We start from the raw sequence: 24659 nt of genomic DNA, 5'->3' as shown, positions 1-24659 counted from the left end.
TTCCTGCTGAGGAAAACGCAAGAGTTACTGCCTGAATCGCTCCCCTCCCTCCCCGTGGCCTTTCTCTTTCTTTCTTTTGCTCTTCACTTCGCTCCCTCCTCCCTCCCTTCCTCAATCCCTCCCTCTCCTGGTTACCTCCCTTTCCCTTGGTCCCTCCCCATCCCCTTCCCTCGCACAGTCTCTCCTCCTCTTGCTCCCTCTCCCTCCAGCTTCTTTTCCTCTCATCCCCTTTCCCTCCTCCATCCCTCCGCGGCGTCTGCGTCAGGACCCCACTAGCGTGACGCGCGGGGTCTGGGTGGGAGCTGTCCACTCGCCCGGGGTGCTGAATGCAGCAGCGGCGGCCGCGGCGCCGGCGGCGGAGATAGCCGAGAGCCTCCCTCGCTGCAAGAACCTTGTTTCCAATTCTCGGACGGTCAGCTAGCCGCCCCGCCACCTCCTTCCAGCACCACCCCTTTGGGAACCGAGCCAGTGGGGGCAGCGGCGGGTGCTGAGCAACGGCGGAAGACGAGACAACACCTGGCAGCAGCCTGGAATCTGATTTGCTTCCTCTCGGCTTTTATAAGAGATATATTTATATACGGTTTTGGGGAGTCGCGAGGACCAAGCTGGAGCCAAGTGCCGGCTGCCTCCCACCTCGGCCACACTGCTTCGCTCCCCCCTCCCCACCTTCAGCTGGCACCGCAAACAAGCCTTACCTCGTTGCATCTGCGAGGAGAGGTAGCAACAGCGAACCCAGCCAGCCAGAGGCGGCGGAGAGGAGGAAGGGGCGGGGTGGGGGGGCAGAGAGCGGGCCGAGGCCGCCCTTGGTGGGGGTAGCGGGGGCAGAGCTGCCGAGCAGACCCGGCAGCCGCCCTCCTCCGCCCCCACCCTTCAGAAGCACTCTTGCCTGACTGAGAACCGAATTATTCCACTAGTATTATTTCATTTTTTATTACCCCCCCTCCTCACTCCCCAGCCGCCCCCACCCCCACGCCTGCCTCGCTTCTGGTTGCATGGCAGCGCTGCCCGGGCGCGGGGGCTCAGGGCTGGCCCCCAGGGAAGGGGGAGGAGGAGGAGGAGGATCATGAAGGCCGGAGTCGCGACCGCGCCGGACGGCGGGCAGCAGCCAGAGGACGAGCCCGAGCAGCCCCCGCCCCGGAGACATCCGGACGCCGAGCAGCAGTCGCCTCCACCGCCGCAGCAGCAGCTGCGGGCGCGGGCCGACCCGGAGCCGGAGGAGGAGGGCGACCGCGACCCAGAGGAGGAAGAGGAGGAGAAGGCGAGGCCACTCGCCCGCCCGGACCTGCCCTTCTCTCGGCTCTTGCCCCTCGCCCGAAGGGACCTTTGATGGAACCGAGGGGGGGGGGGGGCACGGATTTGCCGACTGCAGCAGGGGTGGGCTGGGGGCTGAGATAATGTAACCGCTCCTTTCTCCTGTTCTCTCCCACACGCCCCCCTCCTCTACCCCTGTTCTCTGCTCCACCGCCCTCTCACCCCGGTACACACATCCTTCCTCTAGCCAGGATCTTCACGCTCAGGAAGGAGGCGCCTCTGCAAGGGTTAAACGATCTTTTCTTTTTCTTCCATCCTTTTTCCTTCCTAACCCTCTATTTTACCTCTCTTCTCCTAATTGGCTTTCCCCTCTTCTGCTTAGCCCTTTGGCTGCAGAGGCAAAGCACAAGCCCCTAGCCCAGTTTCACCTGCAACCCCCTCCCCCACCCAACTGCTCTCTTAAAAGCAACTCTGGTGCTTCTGGGGGTTAATTGCCCCAGTTTTCTGCCCAGGAGAATTAAAACTTCTCCCAATCTTCTCTCCTCCCCTATCTTGACTCCCCCTAACCCCTACCACCTGAGAAGAACTATCTTTTCTCTCTCACACATGCAGTCTTCAATTCTTCATTGAGCTAGTTTTCTCTAAGCCCAGTTCAATCCACTCCAAATTTGATTTACAATTGTCCTCACCCTTTTATATAAAAGAAAGATTTCTCACGGCCTAGGAATTTGAGAAGAACCCAATAATCCTTTCCTGGGGAACTTTTAAACAATTCAACATTGATCTTAAGGCTCTAGTGGCCCCTTCAGCACACTTCTTCAAACCCTCTGCTCCTACCAGTGTCCTCAGGTCAAAGGCAGAAAGGAGACACACTGAACAAAGTTGGAGGTTGGGGTGGGTGTGTGAGGGCAAGAAAAACTTTTTTGTTATTGGGCTTTGCAGGTGGAGTTCAGAACCAGTGACTCACACTTCTCAGTCCTGGGATCAATTTATTTGCTACTTGGAGGGGTTGTACGAAAAGCCAGTGAGAAAGCAGACTGCCCCCACAATACAGATCCACTGTGGGCCCCCAAATCTGTCCTGTCCCCCTCTTTTAAGACTCCGGCCACCCCTCTTGGGCTCTCTTCTTCCACGGGGCACATGCTGATGCCCCTGTGTGGGCTGCTCTGGTGGTGGTGGTGCTGCTGCTGCGGCTGGTACTGCTGTGGATTGTGCGCCCCAGCCCCCCAGATGTTGCGCCACCAGGGTCTCCTCAAGTGCCGCTGCCGCATGCTCTTCAATGACCTGAAGGTTTTCTTACTGCGGCGCCCTCCTCAAGCGCCCCTGCCCATGCACGGCGACCTCCAGCCCCCCGGTTTGGCGGCCAACAACAACACCCTTCCGGCTCTGGGCGCCGGGGGGTGGGCAGGCTGGAGGGGCCCCCGAGAAGTGGTGGGCAGGGAGCCCCCTCCTGTGCCACCTCCACCCCCCTTGCCACCTTCTTCTGTGGAAAATGACTGGGGTGGCCCAGCCACAGAGCCACCTGCCTCACTGCTCAGCAGTGCCTCCTCAGATGACTTCTGTAAGGAGAAGACCGAGGATCGTTACTCACTGGGCAGCAGCTTGGACAGTGGTATGAGGACCCCACTCTGCCGCATCTGCTTCCAGGGGCCAGAACAGGTGAGTCCCCTTTTCTCTTGTCCTGCTTCCTGTGGTATTTTCAGGTCTTGCAGATTGCTACTCGCCTGCTTGCCCTGGGGAACCATTATGTTGCCTCTAGTATGAGGACTCTATGTTTAAGAGCCCTCATTGATATTTCTTGTGGTTAACTTTGCCCAATGAGTGTCTGGTTCCCCATGGAGCCTGCTTGGTGGTTCGTTTGTGTTCTAGGTTTTGCATTTTCTTTCCAATGCTAGTGTCTCCAATTCCATCTCCAAATTTCACAAACATCCTCAGAATAGAAGATCTAGAAGTAACGGAGTGAAGAAACTTGGTGGTACATTCACACTGGTTGCCAAGATATCCTTTTATCTAATTTGTTGTTAATAACATTTCGTCTAGCTCATCTTCAGTCCCATATCCCAACTTCTTCCTGCTCTGAGAGTATGCCAAGATCTTGTTCTCTTTTCCTATTCTCATAGGTTGAAATCCAGTAAGCTTGTTCTTTCACTTTGGACAACTTTCTTTCATATCACATTGACATCTCGGCATTATGTTCTAGCGACTGAGGAGGAAATGGAGAGGGATTCTAGGCCCAAGACTAAATGGTTTGCTGAGACACTTCTTGGCAGACCCAAATTTTTCTATGTTGAAAACAGGCAGGTAAATAGGAATGAGAGTGAGTTTAAAGGACTGGAGTAGGGAATAAGGTATCTTGTTATTTCTCCTTTCAGACCTAAAGTGTATTGACTTAGAAAATCCCTTAAATGCTGCCCATCCAGGATAGGGAATGCCAACTCTCTCATGGACCAGAGCTTTCCCAAGTCTGGCAGGTTTTCCCTACCCTATTCATTCAGATTTTTCACAAACACCTCTCCTAAGTTCACCTACAATCTAGTGCCAGTAGTGCTGGATAGCATGTGTACATTCTTCAAGAACCATAGAAGGTGGCAACACTCTCCAAAGAATCACAGATAGAAAGGCTCAGCCAGTAAGTGATGCTGGAGAAGGAATATTCAATTGCAAGGTGGGCAAGGTTATGTGTTCCCATCAGCCACTTCTTCAGTAGTTTCCTGAAGTGCAGAGAAGACCTCTGGATACTCCTTGTGGAAGTGGTAGTGCAGCAGGATGCCATGCCAGGCTTTGACTGGCTCTGGTTCTTGCTGAGGGTGTGCTCTGTAAGACGCAGGCTTAGCTGGCATTTTCATTCATTTTCTTGCTTTGCTTTCAATGGACAAAGAACTTTAGGGACTAGCGATTCCTGGAGCTACAGCTTGGAATTATGAGGGGAAGTGATATAGATCTCAGTATGAATAAATGTCTCTGAGAGGCTGGGGGCTGGATTCTTCCTTCTTATGACTAAGATTACCTAAGTATCCAATAAAGTGTTGTCCAGAGTTGAAAACTCCTGTTAGGAAAAAACTTCCAGAGTGCCTTTCCTTCAGTCCTTCTCTCTACTTCCAGCACCAGGCTCCATCAGAGCTGTGGGATAGAGTGGCTTGGCTGACAACAAGAGGGTGCCTCACTTTAATATCAGGCTCTTGCCACCATCAAGTACTTCATACTTTTCAAAAGAAAGAATTATTTAGCTTCCTAAATTCCTAAGGCATTTCTTTTGTCTCCCATATGGGCTCAGGTCTGCATGTCACAGGGGCTGCTGCGAGTGTGGCTTCTGGCAAGAGCACTCTTGTATCTAGAAAACAGCAGGACTTGGAGGTGCCCTGGGATAATATTTCCCCTGCTGTGTGAACTTCTCCAAATAGCTTTATGCCTCTGGGCTGCTTTTCCAACTTACATGATTTGGAGACACCTTTTCATGCCCCTCTCCCTTCCTCAGAGGTGTGTTGGGAGAATCCAGGAGAAAACAAGTATAAAAAATATCTTGGAAGGGATTTATATATAATGAGCATGTATTTTGATAACAGAAAGCTGTATTTTATTGAAAAAAGAAAAAGAAAAAAAAATGGCAATATTGTGAAATACCCTCATGTGATACAAGATCTGGTCAGAGGTTAGAAGCTTTCCTTTCTTGTTCATTATTTTGATGATGTGTCATAAATAAAGCATTGAATAAAAAAAGCTAACACCAGTAAAGGAATGGGCTCTATTATGTGAGAGGATTAGGGGGCCAAGTCTGCATTAAGACTGGATCAAATTAAGCACTTCCTGCATATGATTATTATGTTTTGGGGGTTTACTTTATCTGTGCAGGAACCAAGAGGCTTTAATGGGATTGTGTTATAGCAGTAATAAGAGCAATGTGAGTACTGCATTAGGTGTGGAGAATACAGTTTCCCACTTTCTTCTTTTTTTTTTTTTTTTCCCACAGCATTTCTATGAAAGAGACAAAGGAGAGAAGATAAGGGAAACTCTAGAGAAGGAAGAGAGAGATAGAGAGATAGAAGGGCAACAGCAGCAGAGGGGAAGGAGAAAGAGAGGGACAGAGAGAGGAGGAGGAGGAGGAGGAGGGAGGGGGAATGGGGGAAAGAGAGAGAAAAAATTTCTGTATTTTAGTTTCTGTTCAGGGAGAGAGCTGTTCAGCAATTGTCTACACATGGCCCTGGAGGAAATGTGGTCTGCAATCTTAGTAGCTGAATATCTTGGTGTTATCTCTGGCCAAACAAAGGAATTAAGCAGACCCCCACCTCCCCACTCCCCATCACCCCAATCATTTGCTACTGCTATAGGGGCTAAACAACTGCCCAAAAAATGAATATTTGGTCCTTTCCTGCCAAGGGCTTGCAATATCTGTGGTGAGGAACAAGAGAATCCAGCTAGTTTCACCTTTGCACCTACCTACAAAGGACTTTGCATCCATTCATTGGTGCATGCATTTATTTAACAATTTTTTGGGGGCATCTACAGTGTGCCCGTTGCTGTTCCAGGCATGAGTATTCAGGAGTGAACAAAACAGATGAAATTTCTGCTCTCCTGAAGCTGACATTCTGGTAGAGACCATACATAGACAAGTAAAATAGTAAGAAAATAAGGTAATTTAAGTGCCGTGATGAAATTTAAAAAAGGAAAATGAGTTAGAAAGGAATGAAAGGGAGGTAGTAGGAAAGGCACCACCACATTAGATAGGGTAATCAGGAAAAGTCTTCCTAAGAATGTGTCATCTGAGCTGATACCTAAATGATGAGAAGGGCCCGGCAATGCATAGGTCTAGGGGAAGAGCATTTCAGGTGGAGGAAATAGCAAGTTCAAAAGCGTGAATGTGAATGAGCTTAGCATGTTGGAAAAATGGAAGAGAAGACAGGAACTGAGAGAGGGATAGGTGTGAACACTTGCTCTGAGAACCTACTTGGCTCCATGCTAAAAAGCTACTGAGTAGCCTCTCTCCTCTCCACCATTCATTCATGTTGAGCAGGGGTCAGGACCCATGAGACTGTAGAACCAGAGTCCAGCTCAAAACTTCCTCACTCTCCCTTTTTCGTTGAAGCTGCGCTAGCCCACTTTGTGGGACAATGTACCATTGTGGGTAATCTGAACTCTCTGAAGCCAGATGTCCCCAGCTATAGGCCTGAACAAGTTATACACCCTGTCTGTGTCTTGGATTCCTCATTTGTACAACTGGGAAAATAATAATAGTCCCTATGTCATAAGATTATTCTGAGCATCAAATCAGTCAATACTATAAGAGCAGTGCTATCATAGCATTTTGTTATTGTTATTATTACTATCTCAGATTCAAGAGAGTGCTGTTCCTGCCTTGTTTAAAAGGAAAAGTGTGCCCTAGCCCACAGGCTGTCAGGAAGCCACTATGATTGTGGCATGTATGTGGACTGTTTCTTGCAGACTTATAATGCTCTAGGCACAGAGCGCAGCTTGTCCATTTCCATCATCAAAGTCTTTATTAAGCACCTACCTTTTGCCTGCTGTTCTGCTGGACAAGGTCCAGAGATGCAGGGTAGATGTGGTCCTGCCCTCTGGGAGTGTCACAATCTAACCCAGACATCACAGGGGCTGATAGAAATCAAGAACACACAGACAGTGAGGCTGAGTGAATTACAGTAATATCAGGTACAAGAAAGAGATGTGTATTTAAAAGCAGCTAGTGGGCGGGGTGCCTATTGAAAAAGACAAGTCGGGGAATTTGCCACTTTATCTACAGTTAGTTAGAGAAGACTTCTCTATTGCTGCCGAAGACCAAGTGAGAAGAAATAGATTTAGGCTGCCAGGCTGAGGTTGGACAGATGGAAGCAGAAGAGATGTGTGTCCCCCACCCCCACATCTGACTGCCATGGAGGATTTTATCTTTGTGGAACAACCTCCAGGCACTCCACACATGGATACCTTGAAAAGAGGCGAATCCGCCTCCCAGCTAGGCAGCTGTGGAGTGCCTAGAGGTGGGTGCAAAGACGAAATCCACCATGGCAGTCAGAAGCTAGGGTGGGAGGCCACCTGTTCTGGCCCTAATGGAAAGTAGGACGTGTATCTGGATAAGTTTAGCAAGCTTAATCTGCCTTTTTATTCTTTCTGGGGTTGGCTTCCCTGGAATTCTGTGTTCAGAAGGGGCAATAATTGTATGGAATGGTCTAGTCAGTGTTTCGGTTAGTTGGGAATAAGATATGGCTTTTCAGGGCATGGGGAATCTGGAGATCCTAAGATGCAATGAAAACCTGGGAATGGAGCTCAAGTAGAGCATTTTAGAAGAGACTTAAATGGTGTACTTAGTCGTCTTAGTGCTATGGTTTGATTTTACATTTCTTTGTGTGGTTATTTAGTATCTGTCTTCCACAAAGAAGAGACCCATCCCTCACATTTACAGGCCCTGGGGCAGGAGTATAAATGGAACCTCACATACCATGGGCCAAAATATTTAAAAGCAGTAAATCCAGCTAACAAACTGTTAAAATATATTTTATCCTCCTTTCCTAACAAATACTCCTTGAAAACAACCTGGGAGACAGGTTTGAATTTAGAACTTTTAGATGTCTCTGGATTCTGTGCTAGTCAAATGAGGATAACTGTCTTTTGGTCTACAGGACATTCTGATTCTCTTTCCAATGCTGACTCTAGCCTGTACTAATGAGCCTTGGACCCACGTGTACACACAGTCCTGCTGGCTTGTCCAAGCTCTGTCCATACCATGCCCCAAACAGTGGTGCCTTGCCCCAATCCCTGCCCTTGGGCCAGGGAGGGAAGAGTTTATGGATCCAAAGAAGAGAGTCCTGCAGGTCCTGGGAGCAAGTTCATGGCTCTCTGGACAGGAATTCCAGAGTTCCAGGTAATTGGAGCATATTCCAGAAGACAGGTGAGGTTCCTTGACCCTGCAGACTCCTCACACTGTGGGGAGAGGTTCAGCTGAAGGGGGAGCAGAGTGGGGTCCTCTAGAGCTAGAGGTTATCTTGTCTAGGTCTAAGGGGAGCACTGCAAAGGGACTACAAGATCCCTGGAGGAAGTGAACTGTGTGTGTTCATTCGTTGCTGGATCATCAGCTCTCAACCCAGTACCTGGCACCTGCTTCATGCTGTATGAGTATTTCTTGAAAGGACCAGCCTCTGGAGCTCCTCCAGTGGGCAGCTTCATAGGTAGGAGAACTGGGGAAAAGAGAACATTTAGGAAAAAAGTGGTATCAAATGCCAAAGATGTGCTCTGCAGAAGAAAGGGTCCACAGGGCAGTGCCTTCGATAGTGATAGAATTTCCAGGGAAGTAAACTTGGGTTTCACTATTATACAAACTTTCCATGAAAGCTGTCCCAAGATCTTATAGGCTGCCTTAGAAGTGAGATCTTATGGGGACCTGGGACTAGATAATCCTCAAGATCCCTTCTGAGCTTGGGAGTTAGAATTCATAAATAAGATAATTTTGGGGTCTGGGAGATTTTTAATCTAAGCAAAAAGAGATGATCCCCTCACCTTCTCCAATTCAAGGGGTTATCTTATCTCAGGACATCTAGGCTCAGTAAACACATTACATGGCATATACAAATATATCTTCAGCAAAGATTGGAAAGAACAGTTTCTGTCCTGTGTTCATGGAAATCCTAAGGTGTTACCAGCCATTTACAATGCTGCAATTGTAAATTTTCACCATGCATACATCATGATGGGAGAGCAAGTCCTTCATGGCCAATAGGCAACAGACACCATCATGGACCCAAGGATACAAAATCATCCTGGGAAAGGGGGAGCCCACTTACCTCCAAGAGTTGTGAGCTTTCAGTTCCTATTTCTGTCAGTCCTGGTCCTACTTAAATTGGAAGCTCCAAGAAACTTTTCTTCACTCAAGCCTCTTACCAAAGCTCTAATTCTCTATTGGGAGGTAAGGTAAGGATGTTAAAACCCCACCACAGGGTTACAGGTTATTTCACAGATATCGCTGTCTTACATGTACACACTTGGTCACGCATAAGCACGAATACAACATTGAATGCATCTGTCTCGCTTTCACAGGCAGAACTGGGAACGAGAGGAAGGGAGATGCCTGTGTCTTGGCAGTTGCAGAGCAGTTCTCAAATCAATTGATTGTAAGATTCTCTACACAGTGTTCAGTTTGTAGTAATCCTTCACTTACCAGGATCAGCTTGGGGTGAGTTGACCAATTTATTGGATGTGGCTTCTAGCTGAGGCCCCCATCGAGAAAGTGACTTAAGGCTAGCAGGGCAGGAAGTTACAAAATATGGATTTCACAAGAGGCTGGGAGAGAAAAAGGAGAGATATTGGGATTCTCTCTTTCTGCCTGTTTTTCCAGCTGGTATGCTGGAAAAGTCCAGCTGTGGCCTGTGAGATGGGGGAGGGAGAGGAGGTTGGAGGGAGAGGAGACACTCAAAGGAGTGTGGGGATGAGCGAGCTGCTGCTTGTTTGCTGGGAAGGAAGCCAAGTTGGAAGTAAGCCTGGATGTAAAGGAGCTGGCAAGCAAATACTGTGTGGCCCAAGCTGCATACCATCCCCCTCCCGAGATGCATCATATGTAAGCCAGAGTTTACATGTACATATAGTACACATTTGATACCCCATTCTGTGTATGGTAAAAGCAAAGGTGAGGTGTACCTGGGGCTGACTGTCTCATGACAAAAGAGCAAAATTGAGTAAGTTACAATTTGAAATCCAGGTAGATGCAAATTGTCAGGGAAAGAAAGGGGGGAGTTTCCAAATACAGGTTCTACCCAACTCTGTGATCCAAGAATGACTTCATGACTCACAAGAGGTATACAAGGGCCCCATTCCTGAACCCAGCGAATTGTACTCGTGAGGTGTTTTGCAGGACCTGTCCATAGAGGTGTTGAGAAGGACAGATCAAGTTATTTTTCTCCTTTATGGAAAGACTGTTTTGGATGTGGTTGAATAGAATCAACATCAATGTCTGAAAGAACCCTCTTGAAGCCACCCCAGTGGCTAGCATAGGGCTCTGCAAACAGTAGGGACTCATTATTTGCTAATCCTTTCCCCCTGCTACTTGCACATGTTCATTACGGATTAATAGTGCTATATTTATATGTATATGTGTGGTAGAGGATATATTTGTGTGTGTGTGCATGCGTGTGTGCACACATATGTGTATAAACTAAAAGGCCAAGCAACGGGGGTATGGATGACCCCTTGCAATCTCATCCAACCTCATTTACTGTTTCTATAATGACAAATAGTGATGATTCTTGTCCTAGTAATCATAGTGATCATTATCTTGGCTTAAGACCATTTGGCTAGCATGCATTTCCTTATTCTATTGCAGAATGACGGGAAGAACATGGGCTTTGAAGTCCAAAAGACATGGATTTCATTCCCATTTGGGGCCTTTCCCAGCTGAGTGGTCTTGGGCAACTTATTTAACTTCCCTGGACCTAGATTTTATTGTTTATAAAACAGAGATAAAATACTGAGTTTGAGCATTTGTAAGGAATTGACATGATGCATTAAAGATCTAGGCACACAACAGCTGCTAACTGAAAGGGAGTGATATTTACCCCATCCCACTAGTGTGTCTCAGAGACCTGGAATGGAGCCCTCAGATCACACTGTTGCTTTTCCTACTACCCTCTCTCACTGAAGTCTTTAAAAAATCAGATGTCTAAGGCTATGCTTCCATCACAGTAAACCCCAAGCTGTTTTTATGACTGACAATCAGGGATGGGTGTTTTGGACCAGTCTCTGTTTAGCAGATTTTCTGCCTCTGTATTGTCTGATTCAGCTGAACTCTGTCCTCTCTTCCTTGGGTCCCTCACTCCCAACATCGTTGTCTTTATCCATCTCCATCATCACCAGGTCCCTGACAGATCTTTATGAAGCAGCACTCTCTGCTTGGCAGGAGCTATGTAGAAAGACACTTTCCTGCACTTTGAGTCCCTACAGGTCAGGGGCAGACCATGCATGCAGACAAGCATGCAGAGGAAGTTGCAGAGGAAATGCTTGCCCAATATGCAAGCAAGAGGTTTGCATTGAAGGTCCTCCTTGGACTGGTGTTTCTGAAAACCTAGGATGGGATGGACAGCCCCAGACAGACATGATGTTAAATAACGTTGATCCCCAGGTAAGAATGTTGTTCCCTTTTCAGTCTGCTCTCATGCTTCATGATTATGTCTAGGAGAAAATCTCACCCTAGTGATAATATGTATTTAACACCTTTCTAGGGATGTCAGTCTGCTTTATAAACAAAGAAAGAAGGCATTAGACTCAGATCTTCGGACATGCACTTATTTTAGCTAGAATTTCTCACCTTGTTTTGTTTATATTTGTATGTGTCTACTCCTTTTTTTAATGGGCTTCATTTTTTTAGAGCAGCCTTAGGTTCACAGCAAAATTGAACAGAAAGTACAGAGAGTTCCCATGTACTCCCTGCTACCCTACCATCAACAACCCGTACTTTGGCCAGGCACAATGGCTCATGCTGTAATCCCAGCACTTTGGGAGGCTGAAGTGGGAGGATCGTTTGAGCCCTGGAGTTTGAGACGAGCCTGGGCAACATAGCAAGACTCCATCTCCACAAAACAAAATAAAAGCAAAAAAAAAAAATCCCACCAGGGTGGAACATTTGTTACAACTGACCCTGCATTGACACATCATTATCACCCAAAGTCCATAGAATACATGAGGGTTCACTGTTGGTATCGTACATTCTGAGGGTTTTGACAAACATATAGTGACATGTATTCACCATTATGGTATCACACAGAAAACCTATGGTATGGTATCATACCTAAAAACCCGCTGTGCTCCACCACCTATTCGTCTCCCTGCTTCCACTCCCAATCTCCTGGCAAAATATTTGGCCTTTTCTAGGATGTCATATAATTGGAATCAGATAGTGTATAGCCTTTTCAGATTGGCTTTTTCACTTAGTAATATGCATTTAAACTTCCTCCATGTCTCAGTGTCTTTTTGTGGTTGATAGCACATTTCTTCTTAGCACTGAATAATATTCCATCGCATGGATGTCCCAGAGTTTGTCTATTCTTTTTATGGCAAATGGTACCAGTCTTTCATTTATGGCAGTGACAAAAAGTCTCCCTTAGAAATAAATTTATTGAAATAGAAATGTGAGACATTTAAAGGCAAATGTTAAGTTTGAAGAAAATAATAGTATAGATGGTACATGAATACATCAAAAAGCATAAGTGACTGAAGTTATTCTGACCTGGCTATACTTTAAAGTAGTTTTGAAACATCTGTGGACATCAAGAAGTGCTTCAGGAAGGAGATGATACATGGAGTCCCAGGCTGTGATCCCAGGGCATTTTCAGTCTCTGGCTTTGAGAATTCCAAAGTAGATGATTACTTCAGGAATACTGTGTATTAGTAGGAAACCAAATGGGGAGAAGACATGTGTCCACCAGACCTGAGGTTCTGGAACAAGGAACAGAGGTGTGGGCCCTGGAGGAGGAGAGGAGAGTTAGTTGGGAGGGTATGATGTAATCAAAAATGCAAGTTCAGTCATTCAGCACTGGCAGAGTTCAATTAATAAGAGTAAGATCTGCTATGAAGAAAGTGACTTTTTATTCTAAAGCTAGCTTAGGGGAAGAAGTACAGGCTTCTTGCCTTAAAGGTACCACTTCGTTTTTAGAGCAGAAATCAGGTGCTTTTAGAAGGGGTCTCAGCGCGAAAGACACACAGTGGAGGAAGCAAGCAGGTGGAGGTCTGCATAACTCATTTCAGTGCCTTATCTACTGGGTGGTCAAGCTGGTGACTGCTGGCATCTTCAAGAGCAGAACTAGACTGTAAATGTGACCGAAGCTTTCCAGGTGGGAGAGAGTTTTGTAGTGGGCATACTTGGGGTTGTAGATTGACTGTTGTCTCTTGAGGCAACCTCCTGGTGGGTGAGTTCCACTCAAGCTTCTAAGTACATAGTTAGGTGAACTTGCCCTGTAGGGAGAGCCTGATGAAGAGGAGGTGAAAAGCTATAATTGCCTTTCTAAAGGACTAAGTAGGAAGTGGGGAATAGGGGGAAACAGAGAAAAGAGAAAATAAGAGGAAAAAATAATAAAAATAATAATTCATTCTCTTTTTTGTAGAAAAATGGGGGTACTTGGCTACAACAGGGCCATGTGACTAGGAATGAAGAGGCATGTGTCACCCATGGCAGAGGCAGGAAGGGATGCCTCTTGCATCTCTCTTCTCCCCTGCCTCAGGGATCTGAGAACTCTAAGTCCTAGATGGGATATCTGCAAGATGGAAAAGTCTGACCAACATGGGCTCTGACATGAGGGAAATGCTAACTTTGATTGCGTTAAGATACTGAAGCTTGGGGGTTTGTCTGTTACCCAGCTAATGTTAATTTCCCTGACTAATACAACCATAAATTCCCACTCCTGAATTATGTTCTCAGGGTATTCTTGAGTGAAGCCAAATCTGGGGCTCGCTTCCCATTTCTCCCCATTTGGTTTCTTTCCCCTAGATCCCAGAGCAGGGCAACAGATGGTACACAGCTCCATCCCTCACAGCTCACTAAGCCCCAACAACGAAGTGTTTCAACTCAGGACTGACATATCACTTTTGCCTACAACTCCCTGGCTGGATCTAGGAATATGTTTTTGCCTAACAGCAATAGGGGTGGGGAGTATAATCCTTCTGGGTGCTGGCAAAAAGACGAAGGCTTTTTTTCCAGAGATGGGTGAGTTCTAGAAGTCTCTACCTCAATAAAGGTAGAGTGAGTGAATGAATGAAAAAACACATGGCAAGCTTTTAGAACACCACTTGACCCACATTAAGCATGCAATAAGTATTACTAGTTATTGTTCTTATTTGCTCTTTTATAAAAAGAGGAGGTTGTACTCTGGAATATCCAAGCTGCTTCTAGTTCTGCTGTCCTCTTTTATGCCTTGTGATGCCCCAGTCACACCTGGGGTTGATATAAATCCAATTCTTCCTTCCACCTATAGCAGATGCCTCCCTAGAAGAATGGCCTAAAAACTGGACATTAAAGGCTGAAAAGGGAAAAGAATTTGGGAAATAGAAAATGAAGGATGTTCCTGGCACAAGGACAATGAAAGCAAGGAGTCAGAGATGCTTTTGTAGAAAACTAGCAAGGTTGATAAGAACACAGGGCTTATAGAGTCAGGCAGAACTGCTTTCAGATCCCACTGTTACTGTGCAGTAGATGTGTATCCTTGGGCAAGTCACTTATAGACTCAGAATCTTAATTTTCTCCACTGTAGAATGGCAATGATAATAACAGTACCTGTCCCAGAGGTTGTTGTGAGGTTAACTGATATAATGAATGTGAAAATGTTAGCATAATGCAGAACACAAACATACAATAAAATCACAAATATACATTAAACATTAGTGCTTGGTGTTTTTATATGACCTCACAAGCTCTCTATTGTTTTCTTCAAACTTCGAAAATGTCTGCCTTCGACTGTGTATGACTGTGGGCTGCTGACCTCAGGAGGAGCTACCATGATATCATCTGTCAGGAATAGATGAAACTAAATATACCCAACCATTGCCTGTAGCTAAGTAAAATGATCTCACAGATATACTTACTATTTTTCAAATGTATATGGAACAAACTCAAAAGCATCCTTCAATTTACTGTAGCTTGTCAATAAATATATTCTCAAAGAGATACTCAAAATATAACTACAGTCATTTGAGGGTTTGTGATACTTTCTGAATATTAAAAAGAGTCTAATTAGAGAGATTGTATAAAATAACTAGCCAGTACTTTCCAAAGTCTCAACATCAGGAAAGATATAGAAGAACGGCCGGGCATGGTGCCTCATTCCTGCAATCCCAGCACTTTGACTGACTAAGGCAGGAAGATTGCTTGAGCCCAGGAGTTTGTGACCACACTGGGCAGTATAGTGAAACTTTACTTCTACAAAAAAAATTTAAAAATTAGCCAAGCATGGTGGTACACGCCTGTGGTCCCAGCTATTCAGGGGACTGAGGTGGGAGGACTGCTTGGACCCAGAGGCAGAGGCTGCAGGGAGCCATGACTGCACTACACACTCCAGCCTCAGTGACAGAGCGAGATCATGTCAAAAAAGTGTGTGTGTGTGTATATAAAAGTGTACATATAGAATGATGGAGAACTGTCTCAGATTGGAAGAGTCTAAGGTGATATAACAATTAAATACTTTGTATAATCTGGATTGGATTCTGGACCACGTAAAGGACATTAGTGGGACCCTCGGTGAAATTCAAATAAGGTCTGTAGATTAGTTACTAGACTTGTATCAATGTTAAGTTCCTAGTTTGGGTAATTGTACTATGGTTAAATGAGATTTAACTTTTGGGGAACTTGGCTGAAAGTCATATGAGAAATCTTCATGCTGTTTTTTTTTTTTTTTTTTTTGAGATGGAGTCTCATTTTGTTGCCCAGGCTGGAGTGCAGTGGCACGATCTCAGCTCACTGCAACCTCCGCCTCCCAGGTTTAAGTAGTTCTCCTGTGTCACCCTCCTTAGTAGCTAGGATTACAGGGGCCCACCACCACGCCCACCTAATTTTTATAGTTTTAGTAGAAACAGGGTTTCACCATGTTGATCAGGCTGGTCTCAAACACCTGACCTCAAGTGATCCACCCACCTCGGCCTCCCAAAGTGCTGGGATTACAGACGTGAGCCACTGTGCCCGGCCTATTTTTATAATTTTTAAAAATAAGTTTAACGTTATTTCAAAATGAAAAGTTAAAAAATTCACTTAAAAGGGGAGAGGATGCAGTATACTTACACCTGAGGAACTGCGTGAAGCATGTTTGTCATGTATTTTTATAATCTTTTTATTAACCAAACAATATGGAAATTTTCAAGCACATATAAAAGTAGAATAATTGCGAATTATTGCGAATTGGAATAATTGTGAATTACCGGTATAGCAAAAATAGCATGGATTTGCTGGTTAGAAAAACCTGTGTTAGAATTCAGGCTCTATCATTTACTAGCTGTGTGACTTTAGGCATATCAGTTAAATCCTTTGAACTTCAGTGTCCTCTATCTGTCATAGGGGGCTAATGAAAATAAATACCTCATAGAATTGTTTTGGAATTTAAGAAGACAATACGTAGCCCAGTGCATGAAACGGGCTCCTGAGAAGTCTTCGTTCCCTTTCTGGTCTTTCCTTCCCCTTCTGTCCAAAGCGGATGATAAACATGCTTCACGCAGTTCCTCAGGTGTAAGTATACTGCATGCTTTGAGATCGACAGGATTGACACCGGGGCAGTGCGGTGTTGAGTGGGCAGGAAATTTTCCCCAATACGGGCCCTTCAGCATATAAACAGAGTTAATGATGATCAGCACAAACAGCATTGGCCACTATGCAGTGTTCTTGAACACTTCCTAACCCGACACTGCCAAAAAAGTGCCTTCGCACATTGAAGGAATGTGGGTTGTATCTTTTGATTTATCCCGTGGTGATCCCTCTAGGAGCCACAGATTTAAGCCTCTGTGGAGCCAAAAGAGCTTTCTAGTCCTGGGGCTGTCAGTTCGACTGGTTTGGAAAACAAGTGCCAAAACCAGCCATTGGCAGGTGAATGAGTGTAGGCGGCCAGTGAGTGTGCAGAGGTGTCCCTTCTGCTGTATGTGTGCCTGTGGGTAGGAGCGAAGGAGAAGACTGAGGGGTTGGGGGAGGAGGCTGGGTCTGCACGAAATGCAACTTTTTAACACAAAAGACAAAAGGCACTCCAGGGGTTGGCCCATTTGGCTGCTCCAGCCTTTTGTGTATCTTTGTTCCAGGGAGAACCCAGAGGGTCTGGTCTTTGCAAAGTCAATGCAGGCATTCTGTGCAATACTTGCTGTCTTATTTCTGGTTTCTTGACATCCATTACGCATTTGCCTCCAAAAAAATAAAAAATCTGTTTGAGTATCAGAAAGAGTACGTGATGTGATTTCAAGGACTTTCTACCTCCAACCAAAAACGTAACAAACAAACAAACAAAAATCCACTTATTGGGAAGTGACCCTAGAGATTTAAATTAATTTTTATTCTTTCTACAAATGCAATTCAAGTAAAAAAGTGTGTCTTTGACATGAGGCTGGAATTTGCTTCAACATAATCGAGTGACTATAAGTAAAACAAGACTGATTGTGCATGTCATTGCTGAAGGTGGGTGCTGGGTACATGGGAGGTTTATTCTAATTTTCTCTCTACTTTTATATGTGCTTGAAAATTTCCATATTGTTTGGTTAATAAAAAGATGATAAAAATACAAGTGTTAGGGCCAGGCGCAGCGGCTCACGCCTGTAATCCCCGCACTTTGAGAGGCTGAGGCGAGTGGATCACTTGAGGTCAGGAGTTCAAGACCAGCCTGACCAACATAGTGAAACCCCATCTCTACTAAAAATACAAAAATGAGCCGGCTGTGGTGGCGCATGCCTGTAATCCCAACTACTCGGGAGTCTGAGGCAGGAGAATCACTTGAACCTGGGAGGTGGAGGTTGCAGTGAGCCAAGATCACGCCACTGTATTCTAGCCTGGGTGACAAAGTTAGACTCTGTCTCAAAAAACAACAAAAAAAATACAATTATTAAATAAGTTTCACAAACAGGCAGGTGGAATTAGCTGAGAGTGGACAAGACAGCTTTGGGCACAATTATGCTGAGGACGAGAGTCAAAGACAGAGAGGACCTGACTGAGTCCCACCAGGTATTCACCAGTCTTGTTCAATGAGGGGAATCAACTTGATGACCTCTTAAGGGATCTTCCATCCCCCAAGGTCATGATTTAGAGATGAAAATGTCCTGTCGTCCGTTTCCTTTCTGGTCCACCTGGTCTAGTGGCAGCAAAAGGATCAGTGACCATTCATTCAGTAGAGGTTGAGTGAACACCACTGGGTGTCAGATCCCAGGAATGCAGAGATAAGATGGGGAGCTCGGAGTCTAGTGCAAGAGACTAGTGTGCTGAGAGCAACCACAAGACATAATGAATGCCGTGGACCAGGGTTGCATATGTCGTGCTAAAAAAACTGCACAGGAGGGGTGACTAGTGATGCCTGGGAAAGCTGGAGAAGGACCCCCACATGGGCTTGCCTTTGAGTGGTTGAGTAAGAATGAGTAGGTGGAGTCAAGGCAGTTAAGGGAATTCTCCAGGTGGAAGTGTATGTCAAAATATGGCAATAAGAGATTAACCCTGATTCTCCTCATCAGAAATGTGTTCCTTCCTACTCAGCCTAATCCTGTCTCCCTCTCGTTGCATTTTAAATTACCCTCTGTGCTTTAAGACCCAGAATGCGGGGTAGGGTGCAGAGATGGGAGAGATGTACTTACTCCTCTTTAGCAACGAGTCCTCTTAAGCCCAGCCTTTCTGTGGTTGGTCCTAATGACCTTTCTGTAATAGGAGCCTAGAGGTCTGGATGTGCTTGGAGGCGCCTGCCTGGGAACAGTAACTCCACAACAGCCATCTTTGTTGATTGAATGGAGCTTTTATTTGGAAGCCACCAGAGGGTGTGGAAGAAATCTTGTGGGTTCAGGAGCTTCCTTATCTTCCAACACACGCAGAGCCACTAGCACATGTTTCTATGGTGGGAGGGAAGAGCAGGCACTGTTTTCCTAATCTTTTTTTTTTTTTTTTTTTTTTTTTTGAGACTGAGTCTCGCTCTGTCGCCCAGGCTGGAGTGCAGTGGCACGATCTCGGCTCACTGCAAGCTCCGCCTCCTGGGTTCACGCCATTCTCCTGCCTCAGCCTCCCGAGTAGCTGGGACTACAGGCGCCAGCCCCCGCGCCCGGCTAATTTTTTGTACTTTTTAGTAGAGACGGGGTTTCACCGGGTTAGCCAGGATGGTCTTGATCTCCTGATCTCCTCGTGATCCGCCCGTCTGGGCCTCCCGAAGTGCTGGGATTACAGGCTTGAGCCACCAGGTTTTCCTGATCTTTAGAAGTGAGAAACTGGAGGCCGGGCATGGTTGCTCACACCTGTAATCCCAGCACTTTGGGAGGCCAAGGTGGGCTCATCACTTGAGTTCAGGAGTTCGAGACCAGCCTGGCCAACATGGCAAAAACCCCTTCTCTACTAAAAATACAAAAATTAGCTGGGCTTGGTGGCAGGTGCCTGCAATCCCAGCTACTCGGGAGGCTAAGGCAAGAGAATCATTTGAGCCTGGGAGGTGGAGGTTACAGTGAGCTGAGATTGCACCACTGCACTCCAGGCTGGGCAACAGAGTAAGACTCCATCTCAGAAAAAAAAAAAAAAAAAAAAAGAAGAAGAAGAAAAAGAAGAGAAGGAGAAGGAGAAGAAACTAGGACCCAGAGAGATGAGGGGACATGTTCAAGGTGCAAGGCAAATCCCTAAGCTGGTATTTCCTATTCTCAGACTGGAAAATATCTGTGATACATCAGCACCTTTCAGGATAAATAAATTCTTCCTTTTTTCACCCCCTTTCCAGCCTCAGAACTATTCATCTATTCATTTCCTACATATTAATATATTGTAGTAAAGGATTAATTTACCAGAATGTTTAGAGAATGGAAGAGATCAAAGAGAATGGGTGGGAGTTTATGGTTAATTTGATTATCTAGTGAATTTGGGGCTAACCCCTATAAGTTTTATTTCAGTTTTATTGTTGAAAGTCTTTATAAAATGTGAGCCTACTTGGCAGTGCATTTGAACATCGCCTCAATTTTTTTATGTTGAAGTGTTGTCATTTAAAGTTAGGCTCTGTGGTTAGAAAAGGCACAGGAAATGAAGTTCTAGCTTCATAGGCCACAGGGTATCTTGTAGAAGCTGGTGGGTGGCTTTTATTTAAACTGTGATATCAACTTGTTTTATCTTTCTCCCACACGAGGGGAATAAAATCTCTAGTTCATCCATTCTGCAAATATTTATTGAGCAGCTGCTTTGTGCCAGAACTGCGTGAGGATTCTCGGTACCATGGTGAATTGGAACACAGCTCCTGTCTTCTTGGTGCTTTGCCAGTCTTGTGACTGCAGGGCAGGAATTAAGATATAGTGTGGTAAGGACTGAGGACTGCTCAAGGTGCTATGGGAGGGCAGGCTTGAGGAGGGTCAGGGATGGCTTCTCACAAGATGAGATATCTATGGTAGACCTGAATTTAGCCAAGATAAGAGAGTGGAACACACTCCAGGTAGAAGGAGGAGCTTTTCCAAAAGCACAGAGGGGCCAGGTATGGAGGTTTATGTCTGTAATCCTAGCACTTTGGGAGGCCAAGGTGGGAGGCTAGCTTGAGCCCAGGAATTCAGGATCAGCCTGGGCAACATAGTGGGACACTGTCTCTATTAAAAAACAACAGACAAAGCAAAAGCTCAGAGGGAGGAAAGAAATGTCACCCCTGGGAGGAAGGGAAAGGCCCACTTTGCTTCCATACGTAAGCACTAGCTCATCCTCCTTTCTCTGCACACTCACCTTGGGCAGTAGAGTTGTGTCGGACTCCCTGGAGCATCTGCTGGGGCAGCTGAGTTTCCCTTGACTTGGGAGCTCCATCTGTGCAGGCCCCGGCCTAGCCCAGCCTGGCTTCCATCAGGAGGCTGCCTTACTTAGCCTACTTGAGGAAGAGGGACATGGGAGTCCCTCCATTTGGGGTGATCACTATGGTAACAATCACGTCAGGTTGCTGGGGACTGCAACAGGTTGACAAAGGGGAGTACAGAAGCCCTAAACCCCTGAACATGCCAAGGTTCCTCCAATGTGGTTGGCAAATTGGATCTCTTTCAAGACCCATGCGTACTTTTATTTCAGATCTTTTACCCAGAGGCCATTTTCTGGACAGAGAGCCAAAAGAAAATGTCAGAAATGCAGCACATACCCCATAGTTCTCTCAGAACTTGGAATTATCTAGTCCTTGCCATTATTCTGCATTTGCTCATACCTGTAGGGATCTGGTAGATGCACAACCAAGGTACTATATTTGCCTTTTTTTTGTCCTTTTAAAATTATTCCCCAGGTGCCATCAGCATTATTACTACCTATCCTCATGCTGGAAAGGCTTAACAGGTTCTGTTATATATAGAATAATGCACTTTGAGAAAGGGACCTTCCTTCATCTTTGAGATGAGTCAATCAAGGTCTAGAGAGGTTAAGTGAGGTGTTTGTGTTCCTGTCATGCACAGATGCTGTGCTAGCCATGGCCATATCTTCATAAACAAAACAGACAAGGCCTCCACTCTCACGGAGCTTACAGCCTGGAAGTGAAGTCCAGCAGAATGGTGGGTCCTCAGCTCATGATAGGCGTCCTGGTGGCCTTGGCCCCTTGGCTGAACTGCACCAGCTTCTTCTTTTTATTATTTTAAAATGTATTTTATTTATTTATTTTTTAAAGGCTAGTCAAGTGAAGCAGTGGGAGTGGAAAAGGAACAAAGAAATTTGTAACTGGTTCTGATCAATTATTTGTAAATACCACTGCACTTGGACCAGCCAAGCTTCTTGGCATGGTTCTGCTTATAGCTCTTGCATTCCCTCTGCTGATAAGCCTTCAGCCTCTCAAAAAGTATTGACAATTTCTTGATCAACTTTCATGTCCTTTCTCCACTATATTTCTGCTTCAAATATCCAAGATGTCCTTTTCCTTGCACGTGGTGATGCCTGGCATGCAGTGGGACTTCCCGTGCCAGTAATGTCTATTCTTTGCATGTTTCCACTCTAGAAACTATTCACTCTGAATAAACAATTACAGGTGAGGTAAGTGCAATGGGCAGAAGTACAGCAATTATGTCCCAGAAATATAATAGGGTCCTCCAGGAGAAAACTATGAAACTGAGATTATTATCCCTTTCCCCTCCTATGGATGAGAGGTAGACCTGGAGGGTTGGGTAACTTGTTTGTTGGTTGTAGGACTGGGGTTTGGATTTTGGGCTCCTGGCTCCAAGTTCAATGCTCTTTCTACTGTTTAATTAAGCATAATTAAATTTAGCAGCTATTTTTCAAGTACCTGTGATGTGCCAAGCATGGCGCTAGCCCTAGGAATTCAACAAATAAATATGGTTCCCTGTTTCAATAACTTTTCAGTTTAACAAGAGAGGTAAGTGTGTGAGCAAATGATTGTCATAAAAAGCCATGATGACGAGATGTTCCAATAACATCAGGGGCAGAAAACAGGGAGAGACATGCTTAGATTGCATGAGTCAGAGGCCAGTGGCTTCCTAGACAACAGAACCTCTAGCTGGTGGTAGGAGCATGTGCAACAGCAGACCAGAGAGATGGGGAGAAGGGGTGCACAGGCACCTGTCAAACAAGGTGGTCTGGTGTCAGTGTGGTGGGGTGGCACAGTGAGGTAGTACGGCACGGTGTGCTGTACTGTGGTGGTGTGGCACAGTGAGGTTGTGTGGCACAGTGTGGTGGTGTGGCACAGTGGTGATTGTGTGGCATGATGAGGTTGTGTGGCATCACATGATGGTGTGGGTAAACAAGGTGGTGTGGCATCGTGTGGAGTTCTGGCATAATGAGGGAGTGTGGCATGGTGAGGGGGTGTGGCAAAGTGAGGAGGTGTGGCATAGTGAGGGAGTGTGGCATGGTGAGGGGGTGTGGCATAGTGAGGGGGTGTGGCAAAGTGAGGGGGTGTGGCATAGTGAGGGGGTGTGGCATAGTGAGGGGGTGTGGCATAATGAGGGAGTGTGGCATGGTGAGGGGGTGTGGCATAGTGAGGGGGTGTGGCATAGTGAGGGAGTGTGGCATAATGAAGGGGTGTGACATGGCGAGGGGGTGTGGCATGGTGAGGGGGTGGCACAGTGAGGGGATATGGCAGAGTGAGGGGGAGTGGCAGAGTGAGGGGGAGTAGCATAGTGAGGGGTTGTGGCATGATGAGACAGTGACGTAACATGGTCGATTTGTGGCACAGTGTAATGGCATGGCATAGCATGGTGGTGGTGGTGTGGCATGGTGTGGCATTGTGTGGCATAGCATGGTTGTGTTTTGGCCTGGTGAGGTCGTGTTGTATTACATTATGGTGTGGCAAGGCAAGGTGGTGTGGCAGGTGAAAGAAATCCACTTGATGAGGGTCAGAAGACAGGAGGGCAAAGCCCAGAGGTCCCTGAGCATATTCAGTTTTTTGCCTCCACCCGGCTGTCCCTTGCAGTGAGATTGGGAGGAAAGCATCAGGCCACCACCTGACCCAGTGACCCTACATAATAAAGAGTTTGAGCAGTTCACTCTGCTGCTTCTCATTGTCGAGAAAAATGTTAAATGCCCTCAGCACAGTGACAACCAGGCACTCCTGAGGTCTGACCCTAACCTCTTGGTCGAGCCTCCAGTCTCGTCACTTTATCCTCCCACCAGATACTCTGGCCAATCCCCACTGCCTGCATCTCCAAATAGACTCCATAGCTCTTTGCCTTTCATTTCCATTCAAAGGCGTTCTTCCCCACTGAGGCCTCTCTTCCATCACCAGTCCGAGCCCAGCCTCCTCCAAGCCCTAGCCTGTCACATGTCACCTTCCCCATAAAGCATCCTTCCTGCACTTCGCATCATCCCCAGCTGTGCTCCTGCAGCACACAGTGCAGGCCGCCTGCCCCGTTATCACTATGTACCTGTGAAACCTCCATTTCCTCCTCCCAGGTGAACGATGAGCTCAAGGGAGCTTGTTCCATGCGTCTAGTTCACCTTTATTCAGCCCTGTGCCTAGCAATCGCAGAGGCTCAGAAAGGTAATGTAATTACCACAATCGAAGCCAATTAGGCATTTAGATACGTTCATGGATCCTCTCAAAAAAAATCATTTTTGTTTCCTAACCAGTGTTCTCCCCTTTCTGCTAAGACAGGAGAGGAGAGATCCCTGAAAGTTATGTTTTTATCCATCTTGTGGTTAGTACATTATTCTCTCGTCCTTTCTTCAGCACATTGAGCATGTACACTGAATTTGTTACTGCTCCCCACACTAGGAATTAGTCACTGAACAATGAGACAATATCCCTGCTCTCAAGGAACTTACCTTCTTGCTCTCAGATACAGAAACCCAAAGACACCAGACCAGCCCAAACTGACCAACAGTCAGCAAAATCCCTGATGTCTCCTCGGTATCAAAATCCTAAAAGACACGAAAGATTGAAGAACTGTGATAGATGGCAGCAGGCCAAGAATAAACAACAATTAAATGCAACGTGGAATTCTGGAACCAAAAACAAAAAAAAATAGGATGTTAGTGGAAAATTGATCAAGTTTGAATGGAGTCTTTAGTGTGTACCATAATTTCCTGATTCTGATAATTGTACAGTGAATATGTCTAATGTTAATGTTACAGGAAAAGGGTCCTGCTCCAGATCCCAAAAGAGGGTTCTTGGATCTCTAGCAAGAAATAATTCAGGGCAAGTCCATAGAGTAAAGTGAAACCAAGTTTATTAGGAAAGTAAAAGAATAAAGAATGGCTACTCCATAGAGCAGCCCTGAGGGCTGCTGGTTGCCCATTTTTATGGTTATTTCTTGGTGATATGCTAACAGGGGTGGATTAT

At 46.0% G+C, this 24659-nt stretch overlaps 1 protein-coding gene across 2 annotated transcripts in view; it reads left to right on the top strand.

The window, feature by feature from the left end:
* The first annotated feature begins 286 nt into the window (after window positions 1–286).
* MARCHF4 (membrane associated ring-CH-type finger 4) overlaps window positions 287–24659 on the top strand; it is a 121761-nt gene continuing 97388 nt past the window's right edge. For both annotated transcript variants that reach the window (XM_074010027.1, XM_005574229.5), the window contains exon 1: window positions 287–2910. In XM_074010027.1, the coding sequence (XP_073866128.1) occupies window positions 2392–2910 (519 nt within the window). In that variant the 5' untranslated portion in view covers window positions 287–2391. The remainder of the gene's footprint in view (window positions 2911–24659) is intronic.

This window comes from Macaca fascicularis, chromosome 12, assembly GCF_037993035.2.
Source record: "Macaca fascicularis isolate 582-1 chromosome 12, T2T-MFA8v1.1".
Classification (NCBI taxonomy): domain Eukaryota; kingdom Metazoa; phylum Chordata; class Mammalia; order Primates; family Cercopithecidae; genus Macaca; species Macaca fascicularis.
This window is presented reverse-complemented; position numbering and strand designations above follow the sequence as displayed.